This window comes from Stegodyphus dumicola, chromosome 4, assembly GCF_044657685.1.
Source record: "Stegodyphus dumicola isolate Sdum_Otavi_A_Nest chromosome 4, ASM4465768v1".
NCBI lineage: Eukaryota > Metazoa > Arthropoda > Arachnida > Araneae > Eresidae > Stegodyphus > Stegodyphus dumicola.
In genome coordinates, this window is record NC_140771.1 from 88993908 (window position 1) to 89019364 (window position 25457).

A 25457-nucleotide genomic window follows, 5' to 3' on the forward strand; every position below is an offset into this window, starting at 1 on the left:
GAACAATCCTATATATAAATCTATATTAGAACAATGCTATATATAAATCTAATACGTATCCTAAGTCATGCTTTCGAGACATGAAAACGCAAGTTGAATTTTGTCAATCGGCCCAGTAGAATGGAAGCTATAGAAGTGAGCCCTATTTTTTTGGCCCAGTATACATTACCAAATTTCAATAAATGCTGCACGGCCCTGTAGGGGGGGAGGTGACTCTACACAGAAGTGCAAACAGACAGTACCTATTTCACTTATAGGAATCTTGGGTGTTTCTTTCATTTCAACCAACCTACACAGATTACATAATACAGATTGAACTTCGATGCATAATACAGAGCAAGATGCTGCTCTTGCTTTGTATTATGCATCGAAATAAAGATTCACTTATTGTTCATTGCTGTCTCTCTCTGTTTGCCAAGTTTCATCACTTTCTGGCCACTACTTTTTGGCACTGCATTTTCAATATCAGGTAATGTATCAATAATTACTTCCATAACTTTTAATAATTTTTTTTTACATTATCCATCAAGATGTGTTAAAAGCTACAGCACAATCATCGAAGATAATAAGATCTCAAATTGGATGACATTAATAGTCAATAGTCAATCTCTGCTAAGAATGTTCTAAACAAATCAACTTTAAAACATGAGTAGGTCAAAAACAAGGCAAATTTGCTAATTGGGTACTACTCTTATATGCGCCCTCAGGTCGCCAAATGCAGCAATATGTGTTGTGCACTGGTTTTTGGCACTATTGCGTGTTCTGAGATGGTTTTGGTTTATTTAATTCCAACAACCACACTAGGGCTAACTGCCTAAGGGAAGGGATGTCTTCATGGAGGACTTTCTAATGGAAACTGGCTCGTATATACGTTACACATGGTGAAAACCACAAAAACGCCCATGCAGCCAGCCCGTTCACGGGTTTCGAACCTCGGACCGAACTACCAGTGTTCAGCGAATTTAGCACTCGGCCGCTGGTGGACCAATGGTTTTGGGGGCAATTGGTTTCTATGGCAACCCTTTTTACATGGAAACTTGGAATTCAGTTGGTTTGTGTGGTATTTAAGTGATTTATGACTGATTTATGTATGCTGGACTTTGTATGCTCTGTGTCTCAGAAGCTAGGAGGGAAAGATAAAGTGGTGGAAGTTGATGAGTTGAAGTTCAGCAAAAGGAAATATCATCGTGGCCATCCTGTTGAGGGGCAGTGGGTATTTGGAGGTATCTGGGATATTATTTATGGTGGCTGTGCATGATAGAAGTAAGGAAACTCTGATTCAGTGTATTAAAGAGTGGATTGAGCCTGGTACAACTATTTTTTCGGATGGCTGGAAATCCTATAAGGATTTAGGAAAAGAAGGTTTTAAACATTTATTTGTGAAAGATAGTATCAGTTTTGCGGATAGTCAGTCTGGCTGTCATATAAATACGATAGTGATTACATGGCGGCATGAAATTGATATTTCTGCTATTCGAAGAAGCATTCATTTATGGTAAGCGCAGTTTATTTTATTCTTGTTCTTATTTTGTAGTATGTTACGTTCATTGCTTTTTTAGTAAGAATTTGTCATTATTGTTGGGTTTTTTTTAATTGCTTAAAATTTGTTTTAATTATTTTAGTTTATTTTGTTGATTAATGCGCAATGCCTAGATTGTGTAATTCATAGATTTTTTTAAAGTTAGAACGTTGCATACATGGTATTCTTGAAATTTATTGTTGTAATGTTAATTTATTAAAGCAAGGTGTGCATAGTTGGTAGATTCCTTCGCTGTGTAGATTGTGCATTTCGTAGAGTTTTTTTTTTTTTTTTTTTTTTAAAGTTAAAACATATTGCTGTGTACATGGATTCTTGTCAAATATTTTTGGTTAGAAACTTCACATTTTTTGCCATCTAAATATTTTGTTTTGTTTCGGATTTTAAGCTTAAATTATGTGTGTAAAACATGTTTTTTTGCACTGTTTTTTGTACTTGCAAAAAACACATTTTAAACACACAATTCGAAATGTAGACAAAACATTTAGGTAGTAATATGGCGTCGTGGAGTTTCTCACCAAAAATTGTTGTAAATTTTGCATGAAAATGTTTGGCGAGAAATTTGTCGCCAACCGTGGGCGTATATAAGAGTAGTTCAATGAAGTAAAGAAGACAATATATGTGATCATGCCATAGTAGTCATAACAGAATTTTTTGTTGTTTATAACAGACAACCTTAATAAACTTCAGTTACTTGTTTTGATACTTCCTTGTGTTAAACAATGCCAAGATTACTGACAAAGCACAAATGTATGTCACAAACAGTTACCAAACAAGCCAAACGTTCTAATCACAATCACTAGACAGTTCATGAGAACTATGAGTAGGCCATGTGTTAATATATTTCCTTTTTCAAAAAACATTTTAATATTTTTTCATTTATTGATGAATGTGAGAAATGCTATATCATTAGTCCAAGAGGTATTCCACCTCGTATTTGAATATGTGAAAATGGCCGTAAGTGAAACAGTGTATCAATGAAAACACTTGCAGGTGCAACATAAAAAGCTGTAAGTGAAAGAAAAGCATATATGATTCATACAAATCCATAAGCATGCAAGTCATACAGTTCATGTTAGTTCAAAAGCATACAAGTGCAAGAATCCCTTTGTTTGCATTACGGTTTATTTAATGTTGTACAGAACTGAAAATCATTAAATCCGCTCAGAAGAAACTCAGGTTTTTTTGAAAATACAACTATTGACTGGAACAGACTTATGAGCAAGTGTATTCTTTACGTTTAATCTAACATTCACATAAGTGACCCTAAAAAACACACTCATGCCAAATGTATTGTACTATGTGGAAGACAGATTGACGATTTTTCCACACTGTTAAAAGAAAAAAAAAAAAAAAAAAAAAGCAGTGGTTAATTTACAATCACTTCACTGCAAACCATAAATTTCATTCTACATATCAAATAATGGCTGCTTACATACCAAATATTGAAAGATTGTGGTGCTCCACCAAGTGGCAGAACAAAAAGCAACAAAGCACAGCTTGCCATCATTTTGAGGAATTCATATGGCAAAAACTTTGGAATGAAAAAAAATTTTTGATGTCATATTAAAGCAACTGTGGAAATATGGTGCCCATGAATTGTATGTGAGAAGTAAACATGAAGTTGGCATTATAAAAAGAAAAAAAAAATACTCTTATTTTTTTATACAGCTAATAAAAAAAATTTTTTTAATACTCGGAAATATGCTATAATAACAGCATTTTTAACAGAAAATCAACATAAAAAATAAAAGACTGGAAAGAAAAGAATAAAAAAATATCAAGTGAGGACCATGCATGCTTATGATGGGGATAGATTTTAATCCCCAAACTTTTGACGATGTGAATATTCCTATTACACATATGAATAGAACGAAGATGAATCTTTACACTGTGACAACTATCATAATTATTACACATTATAAACACATAAGTACTACAAGGAATTAAATTTTTAAAGATATTCAAATCGATTTATGTCCTCTCAAGACATCTGAGTTTACCCAAAATGTGCAATACTTTTTTTAACATTATTATGTCAATAGACATTTTTATAATACTTAAACAAATCCCAAGAGAGTAACAATACCACAGAAATTCAAACAAATCTTTCATTTTTATTATTTATAAAAACATGGTAAGTACGATACCCTTTTTTATGCCCTTAGTCATGTATGTAAAATTAATGTATAATACATTCTTTTACTAGTGGAATAAAATTTTCCCAATATAAAATTTGAGATTTACTTTTTTTTGGAAACTGCTACTTTTAAAAAGTATATATAAGTCTGATTTTAATATTTCGTTAGATTCTTTTCATGTAATTATGAATATGAATGCTTTAACTAAGACCAATAAAACTCTACATACTTTTCTAATCTAAATTATTCTAACACTTGGTTGCGAATGTGAAATTCATAGCAGTTCTGTTAACCCTTTGCGGGGCGCTATATGAAATAATTTAAATTGTTGTAAATTTTGCATGAACTATAACTTAGAGACCCTAAGGACACAAAATTGAGACTTAAAAAAAAATCTAGAGTGAAATCCTAAATTTTGAGAGACGGTATATATTTTATACTGGTGCCCCTCTCAGACTTTTTTTCCAGGTAGCTGAAAATTGTTAATTTTTGTTTTTTAAATTAATTTTGTGTACTTTTGATGTGCATCTGTAGAGATGGGTGAATGAATATAATTATGTAAGTTTGAAGACAAAAACTTTTAAAATTTTGGTAGAAATTTAAAATTTAAAAAATAAAATTTATGTTTTTATGCACTCTGATGATGCAACCCAGCTGAACATACTTATGTAAAATATGGGTAAAAAGCTTTTGAACTTGATTTAAATTCAATATTATTATTTTATAAAAAAAATTTGGCAAATATACCCAGCCCCCCATGCACACACACTTTACATTATCGAGCACTGTAAGGACCCCTTTTTTATTTTTTGTAAATATAGGTTGTAATATATGTTTTTGTTCAGAAATAAATGCCGTTAAACAATTTTATTATATGATACACCTCAAAGCTCTTATTTCGATTTTCAATTCCTTTGGCTTCCTAGGGGCTCCTTTTCAACTTTTGGATAAATTCTAGTTTGCATCTAAAAGGGGCCTTAGAAATATTTTCTCTCCTTTCACCAACTGTGAAATTTATTTCAAAAACAACCTATTTTTATCTTAACCTAGATGTCAAATTTCTCTTGCCGTACCCTAGTCTTTCATCTGAAATTAACAAAGATGATAAGAATAAAAGCGTGCTTTCGAATCAGCAGTTTTTGTGATTACACTAAGAGATGGACCTAAATTGCACTTCCATTTCCTGTATTTTTAAGTAAGCTTCCTCTTTGTGTGATCTTATCACACCACACAAGGGGAAGAAAGCGTGACTCCCAAATGACAAATCAGTTGTCAATCACCTCTTTTAATTTTCCTTGAATTCTAGGATTTTGGAAAGCACGAAGCAACAGGTGCCTTTTGGGGGCTAACATGCCACATTTAAACCCTACAATTATGCAAAATTTTTATGCCAGACGGCAATTTTAAAATCGATGAGTCTTTTTCTTAGGAAAAGATGAAGTGCTGAAATTAAAATTTTAGTTAAACAGAGACGAATGAAACTTGAGTAGAATAAAAAAAGAATTCAGTCCTAGCGCAGGGTCAGTAAACTTAACTCCCTTCATGAACATAATATTGAATTCTAAACAACTTATAAATTAATCATAAAAAATTATTACATCATAAACTGTTATAATATAAAGAAATTTTGTCATGTCACGGAATGGAAAAGGAGAAGACTGGTGCTGCCGTCTATTGGCGTGGTATCCTCAGTGTGGGCGTCGATATATACTATATACCGGTTTTAAAATCGTATAAATAATCTTCTGTTAATTATTACTTTTGACTGAAATGAAGTAAATATATAAGATTCAGCATATATGTCATATATTTGCAGATTTTGAAATTTTTCTTTCCCTCCAACAGAATTTATCAATCTTCAAACATGATACCTTGGAACGAGGTATATTAATTTCATAACTGCAAAATATTAAGCATTCATAGGATGGTGCTGCCATTTAGAATCAAAAAGAAACACTAGAAACTTACGATTATAGCTTTTGGTGTAGAAAAATTAACATTTCTTTTCAGAGGTTAAAAAACTGACAAACAACCGATATATATTATATACCGGTGCCCTTCAAAGGGTTAAATAATTTATACCTTTATTTCTTCATGTCTCAAATTAACTCTGTTTCACACACACACACACACACACAAAAAAAAAAAAAAAAAAAAAGAGAGAGAGAGAGAGAGAGAGAAATTATAATTTCATCTTATAAAGTATTTCTTACCATTCTAAGTTATCACTTTTATGCAGGAGTCTAAGAACAGCATCATAATTCTGGAGAAGAAAAAAAACTATTAAAACTTACTGAAAATAACATGCTGGATTATTTTATCAAGTTTTATTTCAGCACAGTTTCAAAACTTTAGATAAAGCATTTCAGAAATTCTTGATAACTAAGCCTTTCAAATATAAAATATATTTTTAAGAATCACTTTGCTTTCTTCATACAATGTGCAAATATTATACATACTTTTATACTCCAACATGCAAAAAGTCTGCAGATACTTTGCAGGCAAGTTTTATTTAAAAAGTTTGAAAATTATTACAAAGCCAAAGTGACATTCATTAAAGCACTAAAGATTTACTTCAGCGCTCCTGCCATTTGTAAAAAAAAAGGAAAAATGACTCTTTTGGTATCACTCATAGACCATCTATAACATTATCAATGTCTGATTGCTATTAAAAACCCACAAAGACTGGGATTAGAACCCCAAGTTTTAGGAAGACCTCTTCTTTCATACCTCTTTACAGTACTGTTTTTTTCTCACAAAAACAATGAAAATCAGCACTAGGGTACCTGAAAGGGATTCATGCTTATGATCCTAGACTGTTCAAATCCCTTTGCTTAAAATACAACATTGTGTTGAATGATACAAAATTGCTTTAACTTCATTTGCCCTAAAAGATAAACTTCACTGTTCTGGACGATGTCATTTCATAGAAAAAGTCACTTCATTCTTCCAAAAAAGTTTACTAATGCCTTCTTAATATACAAATTCAAATACTGCAAGTTTCACGCATGTGAAAAGATACAAGCTTTTCAAAAAATGCAAGCAAAATAAAATGCATACAAATGTTTTTCAACAAAGTTGAATGGTTTTGTTAAAATAAGCATTTACCATAATACTAACAGAAAATTTTCATTAATATCATAGTACTTATTTTTAAAATCATTAATCTAATAATTAACCTAACTTATTTGTCTACTTAATTTGTATCTAAATATATGTAAAATATAAAGTACTAGCAGCTTCACTGCCAGCCTACGTCTGGCTTTTAAATGTACCAAAAAAATGGCTAAAGGGAACACCAAACGTTAAATTTAAAAACTGTAGAATTTTACTCTGCAAAACAACTTCATAAAAAAAAGTTATTACGTATAACAAATTTACAATGAAATAAGCAATATCCCTTAATAAAAATATTAATTATCCTAATAAATAAAGTAACCAACTTCCCTTTGCAAAATCTTAAGACCTCAAGTGGTATAAAGGAGGTTAAAAACTTTGTTTCCTAAAAAAATCACTCAGAACTTTTCCATATCTTAAAAACAGTGAAATAAGCAATAAATAACATAAAAGAATACAAAAAAAAAAAACAAAAAATTCTGAAAAGCAAAGTATAATTAATGAAATTTTATCTTATATTTTCAAGAGAAAAAAATTACAATTAAATAAGCTATATCTCTTCATACAAATATTAATTATCCTAATAAAAAATTAACCAACTTTCTGTTGAAGAAAAAAAAAATCATGCAAAACTTTACAATATCTTACAAACAGTGAAATAAGCAAAAAATAACATGAAAGAAACTTAAAAAAAAAAATTCTGCACAGAATTTTTACTCTGCAGAACAACTTTATCAAAAAAAAATTTCTTAAAATTCTCTTTTCGTATGAAAAATTTGAAAACAGGGATCTACACACAGTCCTACGTTACATTCCTTGCACTCGTAATAACTCATTTGCCGTTTTGGAGGATTTTTCCGGGAATGTGAACAGACGAAGCATCGTCGTCTCATTTTCTTATCAGTCTCTTCTGAACAAAGTTTTGGAAAATGTCTTTCAGTTAATCTGAGTGGATTTAATGATTCTGCTGATCTTGGTGTGATTGCAATGGTAAAAACAGAAAGAATTCACGTCTAACGAGATCTAATTATTTTCTAAAACAGAAAGAAGTCACATCTAACAAATTTTCTATTAAAAAATATTTATTCGGTCTGTTTCTATTAAAAACAGAAAGAATTCACGTCTAACAGGATCTAATTTAAACCGAAATACCCAGCGCTTTAGCGAAAATAAAACTTCTCTACTTACAATAAACAACTACCACGTGCGAATTTAAAGAGACGTCATAAATCACGCCATTCGGAAACATTTATTTCATCTTTTGTTTATATAATCAAAAACATGTGTATGTGAGTCATGCTTCTCTCATTTAGAGTAGAAGGTCTAATGTACATGTACCTGAAACCATATGGACATACAGTGCCATCTTGTGGCAAAAATTATAGTTTTTAAAACGTTCCAGGATACTGGCACAAATACGTGATATTCGGGGCTGAGCGGGAAAACGCTCTGGCACACCTGCGTGTCGGCCGGGAAGTGAGTGTGTTGGTTGCTGGCACGTAGACGTGACAGTCGGCGCGAAGGGGTTAAAGATGTAAGAAGTGTAATCGGAAGCTTCATTTAAAAAATTATTTAAAAATACAAAATATTATCATTTTTCCAAAATTCTTTTTGTAAAAGCAGTTGCAAGGATAACGTGTCCAAAAATCAAAGAAAAATTAACTGTACATTTTTAAAAATAAACTTTTTTAGAAAAAATCCTGTTCAAAAGGTCATAAGCTCACTTTGTTAAATAAATTCGCATTTAATTGATTTATTGAAACACAAAATTTATTTTAAGTTCGTAAAACAGCTAAGTGCCTACGTTTCATGACGATGTGAAAATGGAGTGTGTACAGTAAAATCTCGCGTTCCTATAGCCCATTATGTCTCAAAATGACGCGATTTCGTCACAAAACATAAAATAAAAAAATTCGAATTCGAATTTCGAAAAAAATCACTTCGAGGTGCACTGGCTCTTGTCTAGATGCACCTATGCACCAAATTTCGTAGCCGTGTGTCTATTAGCTTACGCGCAGTGCCAACGAAAGACACACACATACAGACAGACTCTTTCTTTTATTATATGTAGAGATAAAACAAAGTTACTAACAAAATTATTTAACTTAATTGGAAGCAATCGGCAATAAACCTTTAAATTCATAATTCTAAATTAAACACATTACCTCTTCAAAGATACATTTTGCACCATTTTGCATCACTCTGCAGCATGTTACATTTCTCTTTCCCTGCAATTTCTCTGCACTGGGGAGAAACTTAGGACCAGCTGCTGCTCAGGATTAAAACAAAGATTTCCAGAGCTTTTAAATACTACTGCAGTTATTGTACATTACTTTTTTGCTGCCTGCTTTGCCTAGTAAATCATGTTTCTTCAATAGCCTTCTTTTTCTATTATCTAAACTGTAAACTGCATATACAAAAATTCTGTGGCATATTTAGTACCTCTAATGTTCATATTGTTTATTTAAAAATAGATTGATTACTTTTTTTTGTGAACAATCTTTAATTTACCAAGTAATGAGGTGGATGCCATACCACCTTTTTGAGAAAGAGGACTTTTATCTGACAAATTTTTACGCAAAAATGGCCACAATATGAATCTTTATGTTAACAACGAAATCATTTAAAGCTGAAATGTTAAAAATTGCAAAAAGGAGAAAAGCCTCCATATTGGAAATTGTTTAGCAGCTCCAGAATATTGTTTGTCACTGCTATTAGGTTTTTGTATTCTTGCTTGGAGTTGATGTCCATGAAATGGTGTAACAAACAGCTTAATATCTGTAAAAGTGCTGCAGTTGATTGGAACAATTACATGACATAAAATAATAATTTCAAAATATTCTTAGGTAATGTCATGCGAGTATTATCGCTATTATATGCTGTGTTTATTTTTACATTCACACGTCACGAGCTTGGTGAAAATATATCCGAGACATTGGTGCAAATCTAAAATCAACAAATATGGTTGGAGGCCACTATAACAAAGAAGTACTATGGTTTTCCATGATATAACAAAGAAGTACCATTTATATCAATTTCAACTAAAAAAAAAAAAAAAAAAGCAACAGCATAAAGTGATCCAGATGCTTTCCAAAGCAAATATAATGGAATTTCAAACACCCTGCCTAACTGGGGCCATAATTCATGCAAACATCTTCATAATTTGAATTACTGGGTTTTCTTTGATGCTTACCGTATATACCCGCGTATAAGTCGACATATTTTGGACAAAAAAAAGACTTCAAAGTGGGGGGGTCGACTTATACGCGGGGCCATAAAAAAATTAAAAGAATCGGAAGTTCAAAAATTTCTTTACATAATGCAGTTGTTTTCTTCCCGCACTCAAATTGGATGACTTATCAAATAAGTCACTTACTTGAAGTAATTTCCTGACTTAAATTATGTGAAAAACTAATCACAGAGTTTCATACTTTAACTAGAGTAAGTTTCGATTAAACCAAAGAATTTTCGGCCCCCGAACAACCGATCAATTGGTTTGCGATTGGCGCAAGAATAAAGTAAAGTTACAAAAAATCCGGAAATCGAAAAAGGCATCGCGACATGGAAAAGCTCCTTTTCCAAAACTCGAAAATGACTTGTATGCTTGGGTTTATGAGTGCCGGCAGAATGGTTTCATTGTCACTAGAACTGGCATACGTTTACGAGCAATGAAGCTTGCAAAAGAAGAAAAGTATGGTGTTCCAAAGGTGTTTCGTGCATCAACACATTGGTGCACTAAATTTATGAATCGCCATGGTTTGTGTTTACGCCAACGCACCAAACTGGTGCAAAAGTTACCACCTGATTTGGAAGCAAAGGTTATGAAGTTTCAAAAATACATTATCGATGTGGCAGAGTGGATTAGTTCTGGTCGACCAACATTTACAAAGGGAGGCAACATTAAAAAGCCCGATATTACATTAATTGCTCAGTGGGTTAAAGATGCTTGGAACGAAATACCCTCTGAAATGATTATAAAATCATTTAAAAAATGTTGTATTAGCAACGAACTAGACGGCACGGAAGATGATGCTGTTTTTGAAAGTGAAAATGATGGCGAAGGCTCTATTAGTGATTGTAACAATACAGAGTTCGAGACTGAAAATATGTAGGATGACGAGCCAATGACAACAGAAGAGTTCTATGAAATATTTGGCAAATCTGACCATGAATCAGACGTTGAAGGATTTTGATTTTGTTTATTTACCAAGGTATTTTTTATTGTATATTTACTTTTTTCTCAGATGATTTTGAATAAATGTAGAACTTTAAAAAAAAATTTTCGAAGTTCCTCAATCGATTTGTGGATCGGAAGTAGGGGGTCGACTTATACGCGGGTTTCTTATTTTCTACGAATTTTTTATGTCAAAGTGGGGGGTCGACTTATACGCGGGTATATACGGTTTATGTTATACCATCGACCATGGCACTGTTGCCAAGCAGCATAGTTTAGCATGAGCTATGGATAAGCATGTCGTCATAACATCTGCACTTCCATTAAATTTAACCACAGATAAATAATGGCAATGCAAGCTGAAAACCAGCGACAGGAGAATATCTATTCAAAGAGAAATGCGGTTCAATAGTGTTCGCAGAACAATAATAGACTGGAACAAGTTTCTGCAGAAAAGTGTACTCATAGCATTCCAAATAGAGGTCCAGGTAAACTGGAAGACATCATAAAATTGTATAACTTGATAAAAACCTTTTTACAAAGTACAAAAATGGAGCGAGTCCAATACTATTGTAGCAGTGGCTGTTTGGTGGATTGTGCAGAGAGACTGATGAACGTTTTACTACAAGAGCTACAGATGGAAGCGAGGCTCAGAATTTTGCAAGAACAAATGGTGCATATTTGGTGAAAGCTCTGCAAACTTTCATAGCCATCCATTCATTTTCAACTTTCATTGAGACAATACATAAATACTTTGTCTTTTTTTCATAGGTGAAATGTATATGTACTGTTGTGTGTATATTAGAATTTCATATTTTCATTTACTGTATTTTACTTCAAAATACTGCAGTTAAAAATTAAATATTTTTATTTGGTACTTTTCCATTTTACCAGCACAAGCGAGTCGCAAAAAATGGTACAACCGATGCCAAACGGAATATACTCCGTGGTAACCTTTTATGTCTCAATTTCAAAACAAGTCGCAGCCATTTCTTATCAGATTGATTGTTTCTTTCAATACTGGCATACAATTACATAGAATTTTTACCAGTTAGTTCAGTTTTATGTCCTAAGGCCATTCGCAGTAATTAAGTCAATTAGGACACAATCACACTGCTCACCCGAAGGCAAAAATATAGAAAAGGTTTACATTCATCAATTCTAATATGAATGCACTAGCAAAGTAAAGCACTATGGATTTACATAATTTCTGAGTAAGCTATTCATATGAATTGAAATAATTCTTGCATTTAAACTTGGGATCACGTGATATGAAATGGCAAATCAGGACGTTGTACCATGAAAGCAGAGTAAATTCTTAAATTAATGTCTTTTTACAAATTTGTCTTTATTTAGTGTCATTTTACAAAATTTTAAATGATATTAAAATGTTTATGCCTTTAAAATAAAAATATCTTAGAACTAACATTTGTTAACATTTTTTATGTGTATACTGTGTGATGTCATCAATAAAGTCTGCTTGGCAAGATTTGCACCAGCAAAACGGAAAAGTACCTTTTATTTTTTCAAATCAAAATATAAAATGCTTTTCCCAACAAAATATAAAATGCTTTTTTTTTTTTTTTTTTTTTTTTTTTTTTTTTACTGTTTACTGAATGAAATAATGTGCTAGTCTGTGTTTTGAAATGCTTAAAACTAAATATTATTTTATTTAATTTTTTATTTCAGAAGATCTTAATTCTAAAGAAATAAAACAATGCCTGGATCCTGTACATACTTATTTGTCTCCTTTCCATTCTGCAGTGACAGAAGCAAAAATTTCACATGCGCCAAGAATCTATCCATGATTCTAATGAAAGTCGACCAGTACAGGCATTAACATTAGAAAATATTGCTTCTGCTCAGAAGGAAATACTGAGCAACAGAAGAATAAAATTCAAAGGGATACCAACAAGATTGGATTTAGCTAAAACTACTGCTCTACACATTTTACATAAACATCTTCACATAAAATCATAATGCTGTTTTTTGTTGTTTGACTTCTGAATTAGTATTTATTCGGCATGTTATTGTGTCTTAATTATAAACATCTTCATTTGAACAAAGACTAAGCAAGACGGGTATCCTAATTTCTTTCAGTGAATTTAAAAAAAAAAAAAAGCAATGCATCATTTACCTTGAGTAGCTGTAGCTTTACAACACAAATCACAGAACTTTTTTCCTACAATTAACCATAACTGGTGATAAAACAATAGACCTATACTATGATCTTCTACTGAAAAGAGAATTAATGCATGGGAGAAAATCACATGAAAACCCGCCAAGAAAAGTAAAGGTGCAGCAATCAACAAAAAAGGTAGCAGCAACCTATTTTTGAAATTCTCAAGAAATCCTCTCAATAGACTTTACAGAAAGAAACACAGCTATTAATGGAGAACAATTTGTTAGTCTACATTTTAGGGTACCCTTGGACTATCGCCAAGTTGTTTCATTTATGGTAACCTGAGTAGTTGAATATTATAGAAACCCTATTATGATGTGATTGGTTGTAATGCGTAATTGCGGTGACTTTGACTGTTGGGAAAATATTTGCAAGGGCTTATTTATACAGTCAAAAGTCGTTAATTCGGACACCCATAATCCGGACCTCAAAGCTACAAACTTTTTGCGCATGCGTCGCATTGACGCCGTAAGACCTTTACGGCTGCGAATATTGTGTTGTTCCTTAATCTTCGAATTGGATCCGGCTTATTATTTTTTGCAGACTGTTAGAGCAATTTTATAAAAGTAAGCTTGAACTTTCGATTATGTCAAATAGAATTTCTGATACAGTCAAAAGTCGTTAATTCGGACACCCATAATCTGGAATGATCTATAATCCGGACCTCAAAGCTAAGAACTTTCTGTGCATGCGCCGCGTTGGCACATGCGCACGGCGTTTTACGCGTGCGCGTAAGACCTTGACTACTGCGCATATGCATGTGCGCAAGTGCAGAATACGTTTTCGCCTGCGCGTTTAATGTATGACGGACGGTGTAAGCTAAAATTATCTAATTATCTATTTCAGTTAATGTTAATGATTGCGTTGTTCCTTAATCCTCGAATTTGATCCCGCTCATTATTTTTTGCAGACTGTAAGAGCAATTTTATAAAAGTAAACTCGAACTTTCGATTATGTCAAATAGAATTTCCAATGCTGGAACTTCCAAAGGATCTACAAAACGAAAGTATGTTTCGATGTCCAACAAACAAAAAGTGGAATTGCTTCAAAAAATGGATAAAGACATGAAGAATGTGACAGAGAGGTTAGTTTAAAACGAAAAAATTTCGATTGACAAGTTAGTCGGTATTCTCGGCACAGCAATTAACGGGACTTGAACAGCAGAACTTTGTAACTGAACAAGAAATTATGTTTTTTTATAGAATTAAAGAGAAAGTATTATCACATAAAATGAAGCAACTTAAACAACTTACATTGAGAGAAATGTTTAATAAAGTAAACCAATAAATATTAAGCTTTTTTTTTTTTTTTTTTTTTTTTTTTTTTTGTAAATTTTGATACCCTTTAGATCATAATTGTTCTTTATTTTCATAAATTATGGTTTCATATTTTTAATTTTAGAATTTCTCCATGCCATCTTACGAGATTTAAACTGATGATCTATAATCTGGAAAAATCGATAATCCGGAATCGCCGAAGTCCTGACGAGTCCGGATTAACGACTTTTGACTGTATATATTTATTAATATGTAAAGGATCTACAAAGCGAAAGTATGTTTCAAAGTTCATTAAACAAAAAGTGGAATTGGTGAAAAAATGGATAAAGGCATATCCTTTGTTTGCGCAATGAATTGGAAGTTGATCTGTCAGCACTATCCTTACCTTCAGGACAGATATTTTAATTTTATTTGGCTTATAATTCCTTATTAAATGTCGTATTTCATCTTGATGTACTCCATGTTTGATATGATTTAAATCAAATTCCTCCTCATTATAATTCGCTTCCGATAGCGAAGAAAGTAACAGAGGTTATTGAAAACGAAAAAATTTCGATTGACAAATTAGTTGGTAGACACAGCAATTATAGGACTTGAACAGCGGAACTTTGTAACTGAACAAGAAATTATGTCTGTTTATAGAATTAAAGAGAATGTATTATCACATAAAAAACAAAGCAACTTAAACAACTTACATTGAAAGAAATGTTTAATAAAGTAAACAAATAAATATTAAGCTTTTTTTTGTAAATTTTGATACCCTTTAGATCATAATTGTTCTTTATTTCATAAATTACGGTTTCATATTTTTAATTTTATAATTTCTGCATGCCATCTTACCAGATTTAAACTGATGATCTATAATCCGGAATCGCCGAAGTCCCGACGAGTCCGGATTAATGACTTTTGACTGTATATTGGATGTTGGTTAGGAAGTATGTTGCTTATTTGGTGCTTTACATTATTATGCTTGCTGGTGGTACAATTAACCTGAAGTTTCTGTACACTTTGGAATGAATGGGAAAGAAAACATTGATTGACTGGAGTGTAAAAATGAAGGTTTAAATGGCTTCGTTCACCTCTTAATAAATTACACAGTGACATTTAAAGATTTGGACACCGGAACTCATATCAATACTATGGAAGGTAAGTGAGGTGTAATAAAAAGGAATTTTCGAAATAAATGCTACCGTCAATCTGGCAGTATGGAGAATATTTTTCATTTTTATTTTTGTGAATTAATGTGGCAATGGCAGTGTACAGATTCTAGTTTTCATAATTTTAAATAGTTTTTGGATGCTGTCAAGAAATTCTGTGTGTCACACATGTCGAAGAAACAGAAATTTTTAAATATGTCAGTATTTCCTTTTAGTACTGCATAGATTAGATAACATGTATTTCCATTCTTATGTTATTTGCTCGTTTGATTTAAATTGCAGTTTATTGAGATTATATATATTTTTTTAATTATGTTTCATTGCATTATGTTTTGGACGCCATTTTACTGGGGAGAGCATTGGACGTAAACAAGAATGGCACCAAAAAATCGCCAAGGGGGCCCCCTGAAATATATTTTTACACAATGTCTTCTGCATAAATTATGTGATGAAATTAAAGAGAAAAAGCCTAAAATGTTAAACCACAGAATTTACCTTCTCATGATTATGCTTCTGTGCATTCAGCAGTTGTTACTAAAAAAAGCAGTAAAAAAAAAAAATTAAAATATAAGAAGCTTGACTACCCCCTCATATTTGGCTCAAACGACTTTTATCTGTTCTACAAACTGAAATTTGACCTTAGATTAGAAGAGATTTAAGGTAAAAGTATATTTACGGGTACCCCTTGACAAAACTTGGCGATTTTGGGCAGTACATGGAGACTGAGTTTGTGCAAATCTTTGACTTATTTTGGCTTGTGTAGCAACGACTTTTGCGCCAAAACTCACCGATACACAAAGCCAAAATAACAAGACAAAGAATTGCACAAACTCGGTAACCACATACACATCAACCTATTTTCACTTTAAAAAAATCATCCCAGAATTGCACAAACTTGACATTGTTGACTTTGCGCCAAAACTCACCGATACACAAAGCAAAATAACAAGACAAAGAATTGCACAAACTCGGTAACCATGTACACATCAACCTATTTTCACTTTAAAAAAATCATCCCAGAATTGCACAAACTTGACATTGTTGACTTTATCCATGTACACATCGACCTATTTTCACTTAAAAAACATCAGAGAATTGCACAAACTACGCATTTACCACTCCCTTGACTTTGTCCATGTACACATCAAACTATATTCACTTAAAAAGTCAAAGGAGCAGCCAACAAAAAAAATATATAATCTCAATAAACTACATTATAAATCAAACAATGAAATAACATAAAAAAGGAAATTCATCTTTGCACTACACAAAGGAAATATCCGCTTACCTTATTTACGAATCAACATGTCTTCAGCCAAACAAAATTCCTTAATAGTATCTAAAAACTTCCTAAAATTATCTGAACTAGAATCCGTATACTGGCATTGCCACATAAATTCATAAAAAATAAGAGTCAGAAATATCCTCAGTAGTGTCGTATCATCCGACCATAATCATTTCCTTCCTATAAACAGGACACTTAATAATGGCTACTAAGTAAACCTTCATTTACACACCAGTTAAATAATGCTCTTTTCCTCTTTCTTTCTAAAATTGTACAAAAACTTCAAATTAATCTTACCACATTCAGCCATTTTACCTTCTAAACCAGAAAACAAGTTATGTACTTCCTAACCAACACACACGACAAGCCCTTACAAATTCACCGCAATCATGCAACCGATTACATCAAAATAGGGTTTCCATAACATTCAACTACTCAGGCTACCATAAATAAGGCCCCACTTGGTGATAAATGAAACAGCAATTTCACGATAATACAAGGGGACCCTTCTCTCTACTCTAACCAAGATTTAATGAGGATAAAGCCATGAAAAGAGCAGTTATTTTCTAGGGACATAGGGTTGCTCATTAAATAATGTGAAATATGCAATGACATGCATTATACAATGATATATATGGAGATGTAATGAAAAATAAGCTATAAAACTTTAATAGTTTACATTTAAATTTTCTCCATCTGCTAGAATACTGTAATTTATTCTGCCAAACAGAAGGCAAAATTATTTAATTCCATGTAAAAGAGAGTTTTTCTTTTTCTTTCTTTTTTTAAAGTGACATAATTTTCTATAAAACTCTACATCAATGTCAGATTGGGTTTTCACCTAACTGTATACATGCATAAAGTATTACATCCGTATATTCTACAAAAATTATGTACAACACATAAAAAAATATATTTTGCAATTAATTAACAAATAGTTAAGATGCTGCTCAATTGACCCTTAACATGAGCACATATTTTACAAAAAATATAATATCTACTGTAATCCTTCTATGGATTTAAAATACAAATGCATAATTCATTGAAAATACAGAGTACTTTAATAACATGTTGCTCTTGAAGACATTTAAACGAGTTTATAAAATTAAAGTAACATCTAACAAGTTACCTCCTCCAGGTAATAAATTAATCCTGCTATAAGAGGTAAAACTTTGTCTTCGGAATTAATATTCTGAAGTTTTTGCTCTAAATTATTCACAACATCCTTCCTGCAATGAAATATTAATGAGATAATTAATTTAGAATGAAATTCAACAGCTTCATTCATTTGGAAATTATTTATATGCTAATTTCTCTTGCAAAATAAGATACAAAATATATAATACAGCACAAAGTCCGTAATCTGGACTCATCAGGACTTCGGCGATTCCAGATTAGGGGGTTTTTATGGATCATAGATCATCAATTTAAATCTGGTAAGATGGCATGCAGAAATTATACAATTAAAAATATGAAATCATAATTTATGAAATAAAGAGCAATTATAATCTAAAGGGCATCAAAATTTACAAAAAAAAAAGCTTAATATTTATTTGTTTACTTTACTAAACATTTCTTTCAATATAAGTTGTTTAAGTTGCTTCATTTTTTGTGCTAATACTTTCTCTTTAATTCTATAAACAGACATAATTTCTTGTTCAGTAACAAAGTTCCACTGTTCTGTAATTGCCATGTCAAGAATATCAACTAACTTGTCAATCGAATTTTTTTTGTTTTCAATAATTTCTCTGTCACTTTCTTCACTATCGGAAGCGCACATGCATAAGTTTGTGGCTTTGATTATAGATCATTCCAGATAATGGACGTCCGGATTACGGACTTTGTACTGTATCCCCCAAAAATGTCAATCTTTGACCATATGTGAATAATGTGTAAATGAAAAATATTTGTAGCTAAATAAAATTTTAAAAACATTCCTTTTTTAAAGGGAAACAATACTTTTATCAAATGGCAAAATGACTGCATAACGTTTATTATTTTAAGGGAAAAAATGAAAACAAATACTCCTAATTTGCACTTTTCATCCAGTACCAAAAACTCTTAGGATTTATACAGCAGTTTAATAAATTTTACATATTAGCTTGTTTTTTTAATCATAAATGCAAATTTTATGCAAGTACACTAAAAACGGACAGAAAACAATTTTATCTATTCTTGAAATACCTGTTATAACTGAAATTGGACATTTCATTTTTATGCAGCTTTACAAATTTACTGACAGATAAGTACAAATTAAATGAAGATTTTCACTTCAGTATTTTTCTAAATTTTAAGAATAGCATTTACAAAGTATATAAAAGAAGTAACGTTATTTATTTTAATTGTTATTTTACCCAAAACAGTACTGTGCTAACACTTCAAAATTTAAAAAAATTCGGTTGATCTTTACATTATGGTAACTTGGCGATTTTTTGGCGAAAATTTGGCAACCAACTCTCCTACAGCAACCCTCTATTTTTTTTCCCCGCCGCCATTTTGTCTTCACGAAGTAAAGACATGTTTCTTTTCTTTTTATCTACTGAACACTTCTTCCAACAATCTACTAGCCGAATTACACTTATGCTAGAAATTTTATCAAACAAAACTGCTTAATCATGACAAATATTCACTGCAAAATTGGGAAAAAGTGCACAATACCATACTCCTTACGCGTTTTTCAAAATAACACATACACATAAACCATGTACACACCGACTTATTTTTACTTAAAAAAACATCCCAGAATTGCACAAAAATGGCATCGCGCACACTCTTCACTATATCCATGTACACTGCTTTTCTCTCATAAATTAGAAAAATTTCACGAAAATACATGACAATTTTCTCAATCTTTAAATCCGGTAAAAAGAACATATATGAAATTACCTGATCGCGAAAAAGTATTTACCCTTTACAAATATGAACATTTCCACATCTAAAATAAAAAAAATATCCAAAAACTTCTACATCTAAATCATCTATTACATTATACACGTCACCAACGAATTCATACCGCAAGCATTACAAATACTTAGTATCAAATATTTAAATTATTTCCATGCACGTTTATTTCAACTTAAACGTATACCAAATTCCTACAAACATAAAATTCACAAAATAACTATCATTTAATTAAAATATCACTAAACCATGTACACGTCGACTTATTTTTACTTAAAAAAACATCCCAGAATTGCACAAAAATGGCATTGCGCACACTCTTCACTATATCCATGTACACTGCTTTTTTCTCATAAATTAGAAAAATTTCACGAAAATACATGACAATTTTCTCAATCTTTAAACCCGGTAAAAAGAACATATATGAAATTACTTGATCGCGAAAAAGTATTTACCCTTTACAAATATGAACATTTCCACATATAAAATAAATAAAATATCCAAAAACTTTTACCTCTAAATCATCTATTACATTATACACGTCACCAACGAATTCATACCGCAAGCATTACAAATACTTAGTATCAAATATTTAAATTATTTCCATGCACGTTTACTTCAACTAAAACGTATACCAAATTCCTACAAACATAAAATTCACAAAATAACTATCATTTCATTAAAATATAATTAAATTCAAAAACACTACTTAAAATATAAATGAGCACATACATTAAATTAATAAAAATTACCTTACAATCCTAATTACTTTAAACTAAATCATTGCTAATAACAATTTTCCCAATAATACCAAATTCCTTTCCACCTTACATTTAGAACAATGCATAAAAATAATATCCTCAAATAATTAAAAATACTAACTTACCTAATCTTCTTCAGAATCTTGATTACGTGGCGGATACACTTTTCTAATTCATTCAATAAAATTATTGAAAGATTTTTTTCTGCGAATTTTTCCTCCATACTTCCTCCGCTAAATAAAAAGCAAACTTCTCTTTATCACAATGCCTAAATACCCATTTCGAATTTACTTTAGTTAGGGCCGTGGGATCCAAAAATTAAACAACACTGTTTCACACAACACAGAATACAGCTAAATACAAAATTTCCACATTTTTTCCCGATTTCCCCCTTTTCCGTTTAAAGAACCGTAATTCGTCCATTAATATCACATGACATATCCCATGATCTCTCATTTCCCTCACGCAAAATAATGCGTAATCGGAACTGAGTACCAAAGTCCCAGGTAAGTAACCTTTATCGCCTCCAAAATGTCGCCAAACTACCAGTTACCATATTGTAAAGATCAACCAAAATTCAAATTAAAAAGTATATTAATAATAGTGTCATCATTAATGACCTATAACTTATTACACAGACATACATATAAATTTGAATTTAAATTTAATTTTACTATAGTTTTTGAAGACATACATATCAAACAATATCCCCCATCAATTATACTATTTTTGAAATATAAATCTTACAAAAAAGTATCAATATTAATTCGAAAACTGTACGAAATCTTACTTTTTATCACTATCTCCACTTGAATAAACAGCTAACATTCTAATATACTGCAACTCAGGAGCACTTGATGGAAGAATATCATTTACAACAACACCATATTTGCGTTGTGCAATGTATGCTCGATACATGAAAATATCTTTTTCAAGCTGCTGAGCTGGGTTATTAAACTATAAAAATATTAAAAGAATATAACAATGCTATGATTGCAAAGTAATCAAATATCTTTGGCCTAAAAATATTAACCAAAAAATACCTTAAAATGTCGAATTAAAAGATGAAAATCACATTATGTAATTAGATGCCTATAAATTAATTGCCTACAAACTATAAACTGAAGGATGGTTATATGCTATTCTTTTGTAATAAAATACTTAAAAACAACCTGTCATAGTCATGTGCATGGTTGCCAGAGTCTCGCACATTTCTAAAATTTGGCGACTTCTACCAACGTCATCAGTTCCTCTATTATATTTTGTGAATATCATAAGTATCAAAATTTGTGTTTTCAATTGCTTAAGTGTGTTTCCTTTTGATAAGCTGGGAATGTTTGATAACTTATAATAACCATCAATCTTTTTAAACATTCGTGAACTTGCACCTGATAACTAACTTTTGCTAATAACTACTTTCTAAAAATTGAAAGACACTGCCAAATTAAACGATGGAGCTTATAAATGATTGTAAATTAAAATACTATGCAACTTAGAATGTTGAAACACTATGAAATTTTAAAATACACATAACACATACTTTGCAGAATTTATTTAAGTTTAAAATTATGACAGATTTATGGAATTCTCAATTCACATTAGATTTAGTGCAATGTTAAAATATAAAGTTCTTATGTTAGAAATAGTACATCAGCTATTAAATGGATAAAGCATCAAGAAACTTGTAATTTATCCTAGTTCAACTGCCAGTGATTTAACATATGGGCTGAATGGATATTTTTAGGGGGTTTCTTAATGTAAAATGTAAACACTGCCAGTTATCCTTAGAATACCCACAAAAGACAAATAGCTTGTTTAATTATGATATAAGATGTAAGGGTTATGTGTCTAAAAAGGAGAGATGCTCTTATGGAGGACTTTCCATTTATCAGACTTTTAACCCAGAAAGTGTTCAACGATCTTATCCATATGACCATTGGGAAGAGAGACTTAAGCAAATAGCATCAGTATTATTCAACAATACTCTTCCATTATGACCTGCCATAGTTTTTGGTCCCTGCAAAAAGGAAGCTAACAATGCTGAGACTCAATGACGGCACCATCTGAGGACTATATGCGTATGTGACTGTAAGTGTAGACAAGAATAATTAAACACATACTACTATAACAGAACTGCCAAAATGTGTGACAAGTGCATAACAGAAGAGAACCTATTTAACTAAACATATTACACTATTTAATAACTAATCTGAGTTTAAAAGATTAATAACATAATCTCCAAATCTGACGAACTTAATCGTCCAATTTGCAGCATGCAAATTTCAAATACCAGCAATGACTTATTTAGTGGCTGCTTTAACAAAGAAGTACTAGGACTTGTACATCAATTAGATTAAGGTAAGCAAAGGTTTAAATGAATTCTTTCCTTTTTTAAACAACCATGAAAAAATTTGGGACTAACTACACGCAAATGCTCTCCAGTTAATGAAATATTTTTAAGTTTGCTCACTTTTTTTTATCAACTGTGAAAAGCTAAGCAGTGAGAATTTCATACAAAGAACATTTATCAGTTAATCACAATAAATCATTAAATACAATGAATCTTCCAAAATCTAAATCTGACAATTGGGATGATTATAAACAGCAATAATGAGTATATTCCAATTAAAGAGTTGCTGAACACTGGTAGTTCGATCTGGGTTCGATTTCAGGCGAACGGGCTGGCTGCATGGGAATTTTTCCCTGTGCAACGTGAAAACGAGCTAGTTTCCCTTTCAGAGCCCTCCACAAAAACATCTCTCCTCTTAGAATGACGGGCTTTGTGCGCCTTACCAAAATGAACAGAACCAAATCGAACATATAAAATATAAACAATTTAACAAATATTAAACATTTGCAACATAATATGTAAGTCAAGCATATTTTGCACATAAATATAAAATCTCGTAGATAAGGCAACAACTATTACTTGAATAATTTAGTACCATTCGCACAGTTATTTTCGTAGCATATTTTTCCCAAAATTTCAGATTTATGAGTTAACGACTGCAATGGAACACACAGCATGTTTTAAAAATGTAGTAAAACAGGGTAAGTATACTTAAAAATGTAATAGGACCATCCTTACTAATATAAACATTTCAATTTCACGAACCTTCGACTTTTGAGCTTCATTTATACAATACTGATAATTTCCTATATAAAATGAATTTTTAATATCAAACAACACATCCGCACCCGTTTGACTCGCCATCACGAAAATCGTCGTGTGTCGTGTATTAAAGAACCTTGGCCGTCGTCAACATTACCAAAGCGGAAGTCCGTTACAATTATGCGACTACAAACGCTGACGGTTTACGGAAGTTAGCGGGTCTCACGTGACTGGTGGCAACAATACGTCACAAACTATTTGTCTGGGTTACTATAATTGGCTGTTTTCCACTTTTTTATGTGAATTTCGAGAAGTTTAATTTATTGAAAATCCTTAATATCATGATGTAAACAAACACCGATGGCAAAAAATTATTTGGTAACTACATCCATTACGTATTGATAAATGTTTCGACATGATTACATATAACTGCATTAATAACCAAATAAAACAAACATAGATTACAAATGCGTTATGTAATGGAGCATGTAACTAAACTTCAGAATTGTAGAATCCGGAAGATTTTTTTTTATGACATTTTGTCTGAATTTTCCGAGTTAGAAGTATAACAAAATACGAGCAGTGTTCTAATAATTTTTAAATCTTCATATTCTTTAATATTACTGCTGTTTTTGATAACATGATCATAACATAACTGATGATCATAACATCATTTAAAATAAAATCTAGTAATTCTGCTGAATACTGCTTTTCATGAAAGCACGAGAATATTTTAATGGGATTATTAAAGTATCTGTAATAAAGGAAAAAAAAAAAGTAGGTTAGGAATAAACAGTAAGTAAAAGGAAGATTACTAATAATATATATTAACTTTTGTATATATGTGTAATTTTGTGAATTGTGAAATAATGATATTTGTTCATTTTATAATTTAATAAATAAAAATTGTGAAAAAATTATATTTGTTCATTTTATAATTTAATAAATATTATGAAAAAGCTACGTACTTTTTAAAAAATCATTTGCACTTGTTTTTCATTATTGCATTTACGTTTTATTCATTATTTGAATCAATATATATAAGAATATAAGAGAATCGTATACATTTTACAAGTAAAATATTATATGCAGTATGAATGAAGATATGTTACTGTAAGATCCTAAAGTCTGGTAAATCCTAGGTTTTACCAGTAAAACCTAGCTTTTACCAAAGTAGCTTGTTAAAAGCTCGAAGTATGCTTTAATATGATTCCACTTCAGCCTTTGAGGTAAAACCGAGGAGTTACCAATGCCTTCTGGTAAAATCCTGAAACAAGGGATTTAAATCAACCTTGAATAAGCCTCTGCACACAAATTCCGTCATGACACTTTTCTGTTCCTGCCTCTCCTTATTTGCACCATTCGCAGTCTAACTTGGACATAATTTAAACAAATGTAAGCAGCTACGATCTAAAAAAGAAGAAGTTTGGGCGCAAGTGCAGAATCGCCCACTTATCGATGTTCACATGGACAAAGTCAAGGGAGTGCGTAGTGCCAAGTTTGTGTAATTCTCTGATGTTATTTTAAGCAAAAATAGGTCGTTGTGTACATGGACACTGAGTTTGTGCAATTCTTAGACTTGTTATTTTCAAGTTGGCGATTTTGAGAAATGCGCTAAGCAGGGGTGATTCTGCACTTTCCCTGAAGTTTGTTTCCATTTTTACATACTTTGCTTTTTTTATTTTGCTGATGGGAAATGAGTGATGTTATGCGGAAAAAGATTATGACATTTTGTCTGAATTTGTAAAAAATAAGCCTGATAACTGCTTTTATTTAACAAGTGAGAAATATGTGATGGAGAAACAAACAGTTC

The 25457-nt window shown here is 31.4% G+C and overlaps 1 protein-coding gene across 3 annotated transcripts in view; it reads right to left on the reverse strand.

The window, feature by feature from the left end:
- Positions 1–23806, reverse strand: part of epsilonCOP (coatomer subunit epsilon) — a 70095-nt gene extending 46289 nt beyond the window's left edge. Inside the window, exons 1-4 of one of the 3 annotated variants that reach the window (XM_085815190.1) lie at positions 23648–23806; positions 21323–21489; positions 18000–18099; positions 5892–5941 (exon numbers count right to left, since the gene is read on the reverse strand). In XM_085815190.1, the coding sequence (XP_085671316.1) occupies positions 5892–5941; positions 18000–18099; positions 21323–21489; positions 23648–23746 (416 nt within the window). In that variant the 5' untranslated portion in view covers positions 23747–23806. Of the gene's footprint in view, positions 1–5891; positions 5942–17999; positions 18100–21322; positions 21490–23620 lie in introns of all 3 variants that reach the window. The other 2 variants (XM_085815191.1, XM_085815189.1) reach the window with 2 other exon arrangements.
- Between the last annotated feature and the right edge of the window lie 1651 nt (positions 23807–25457).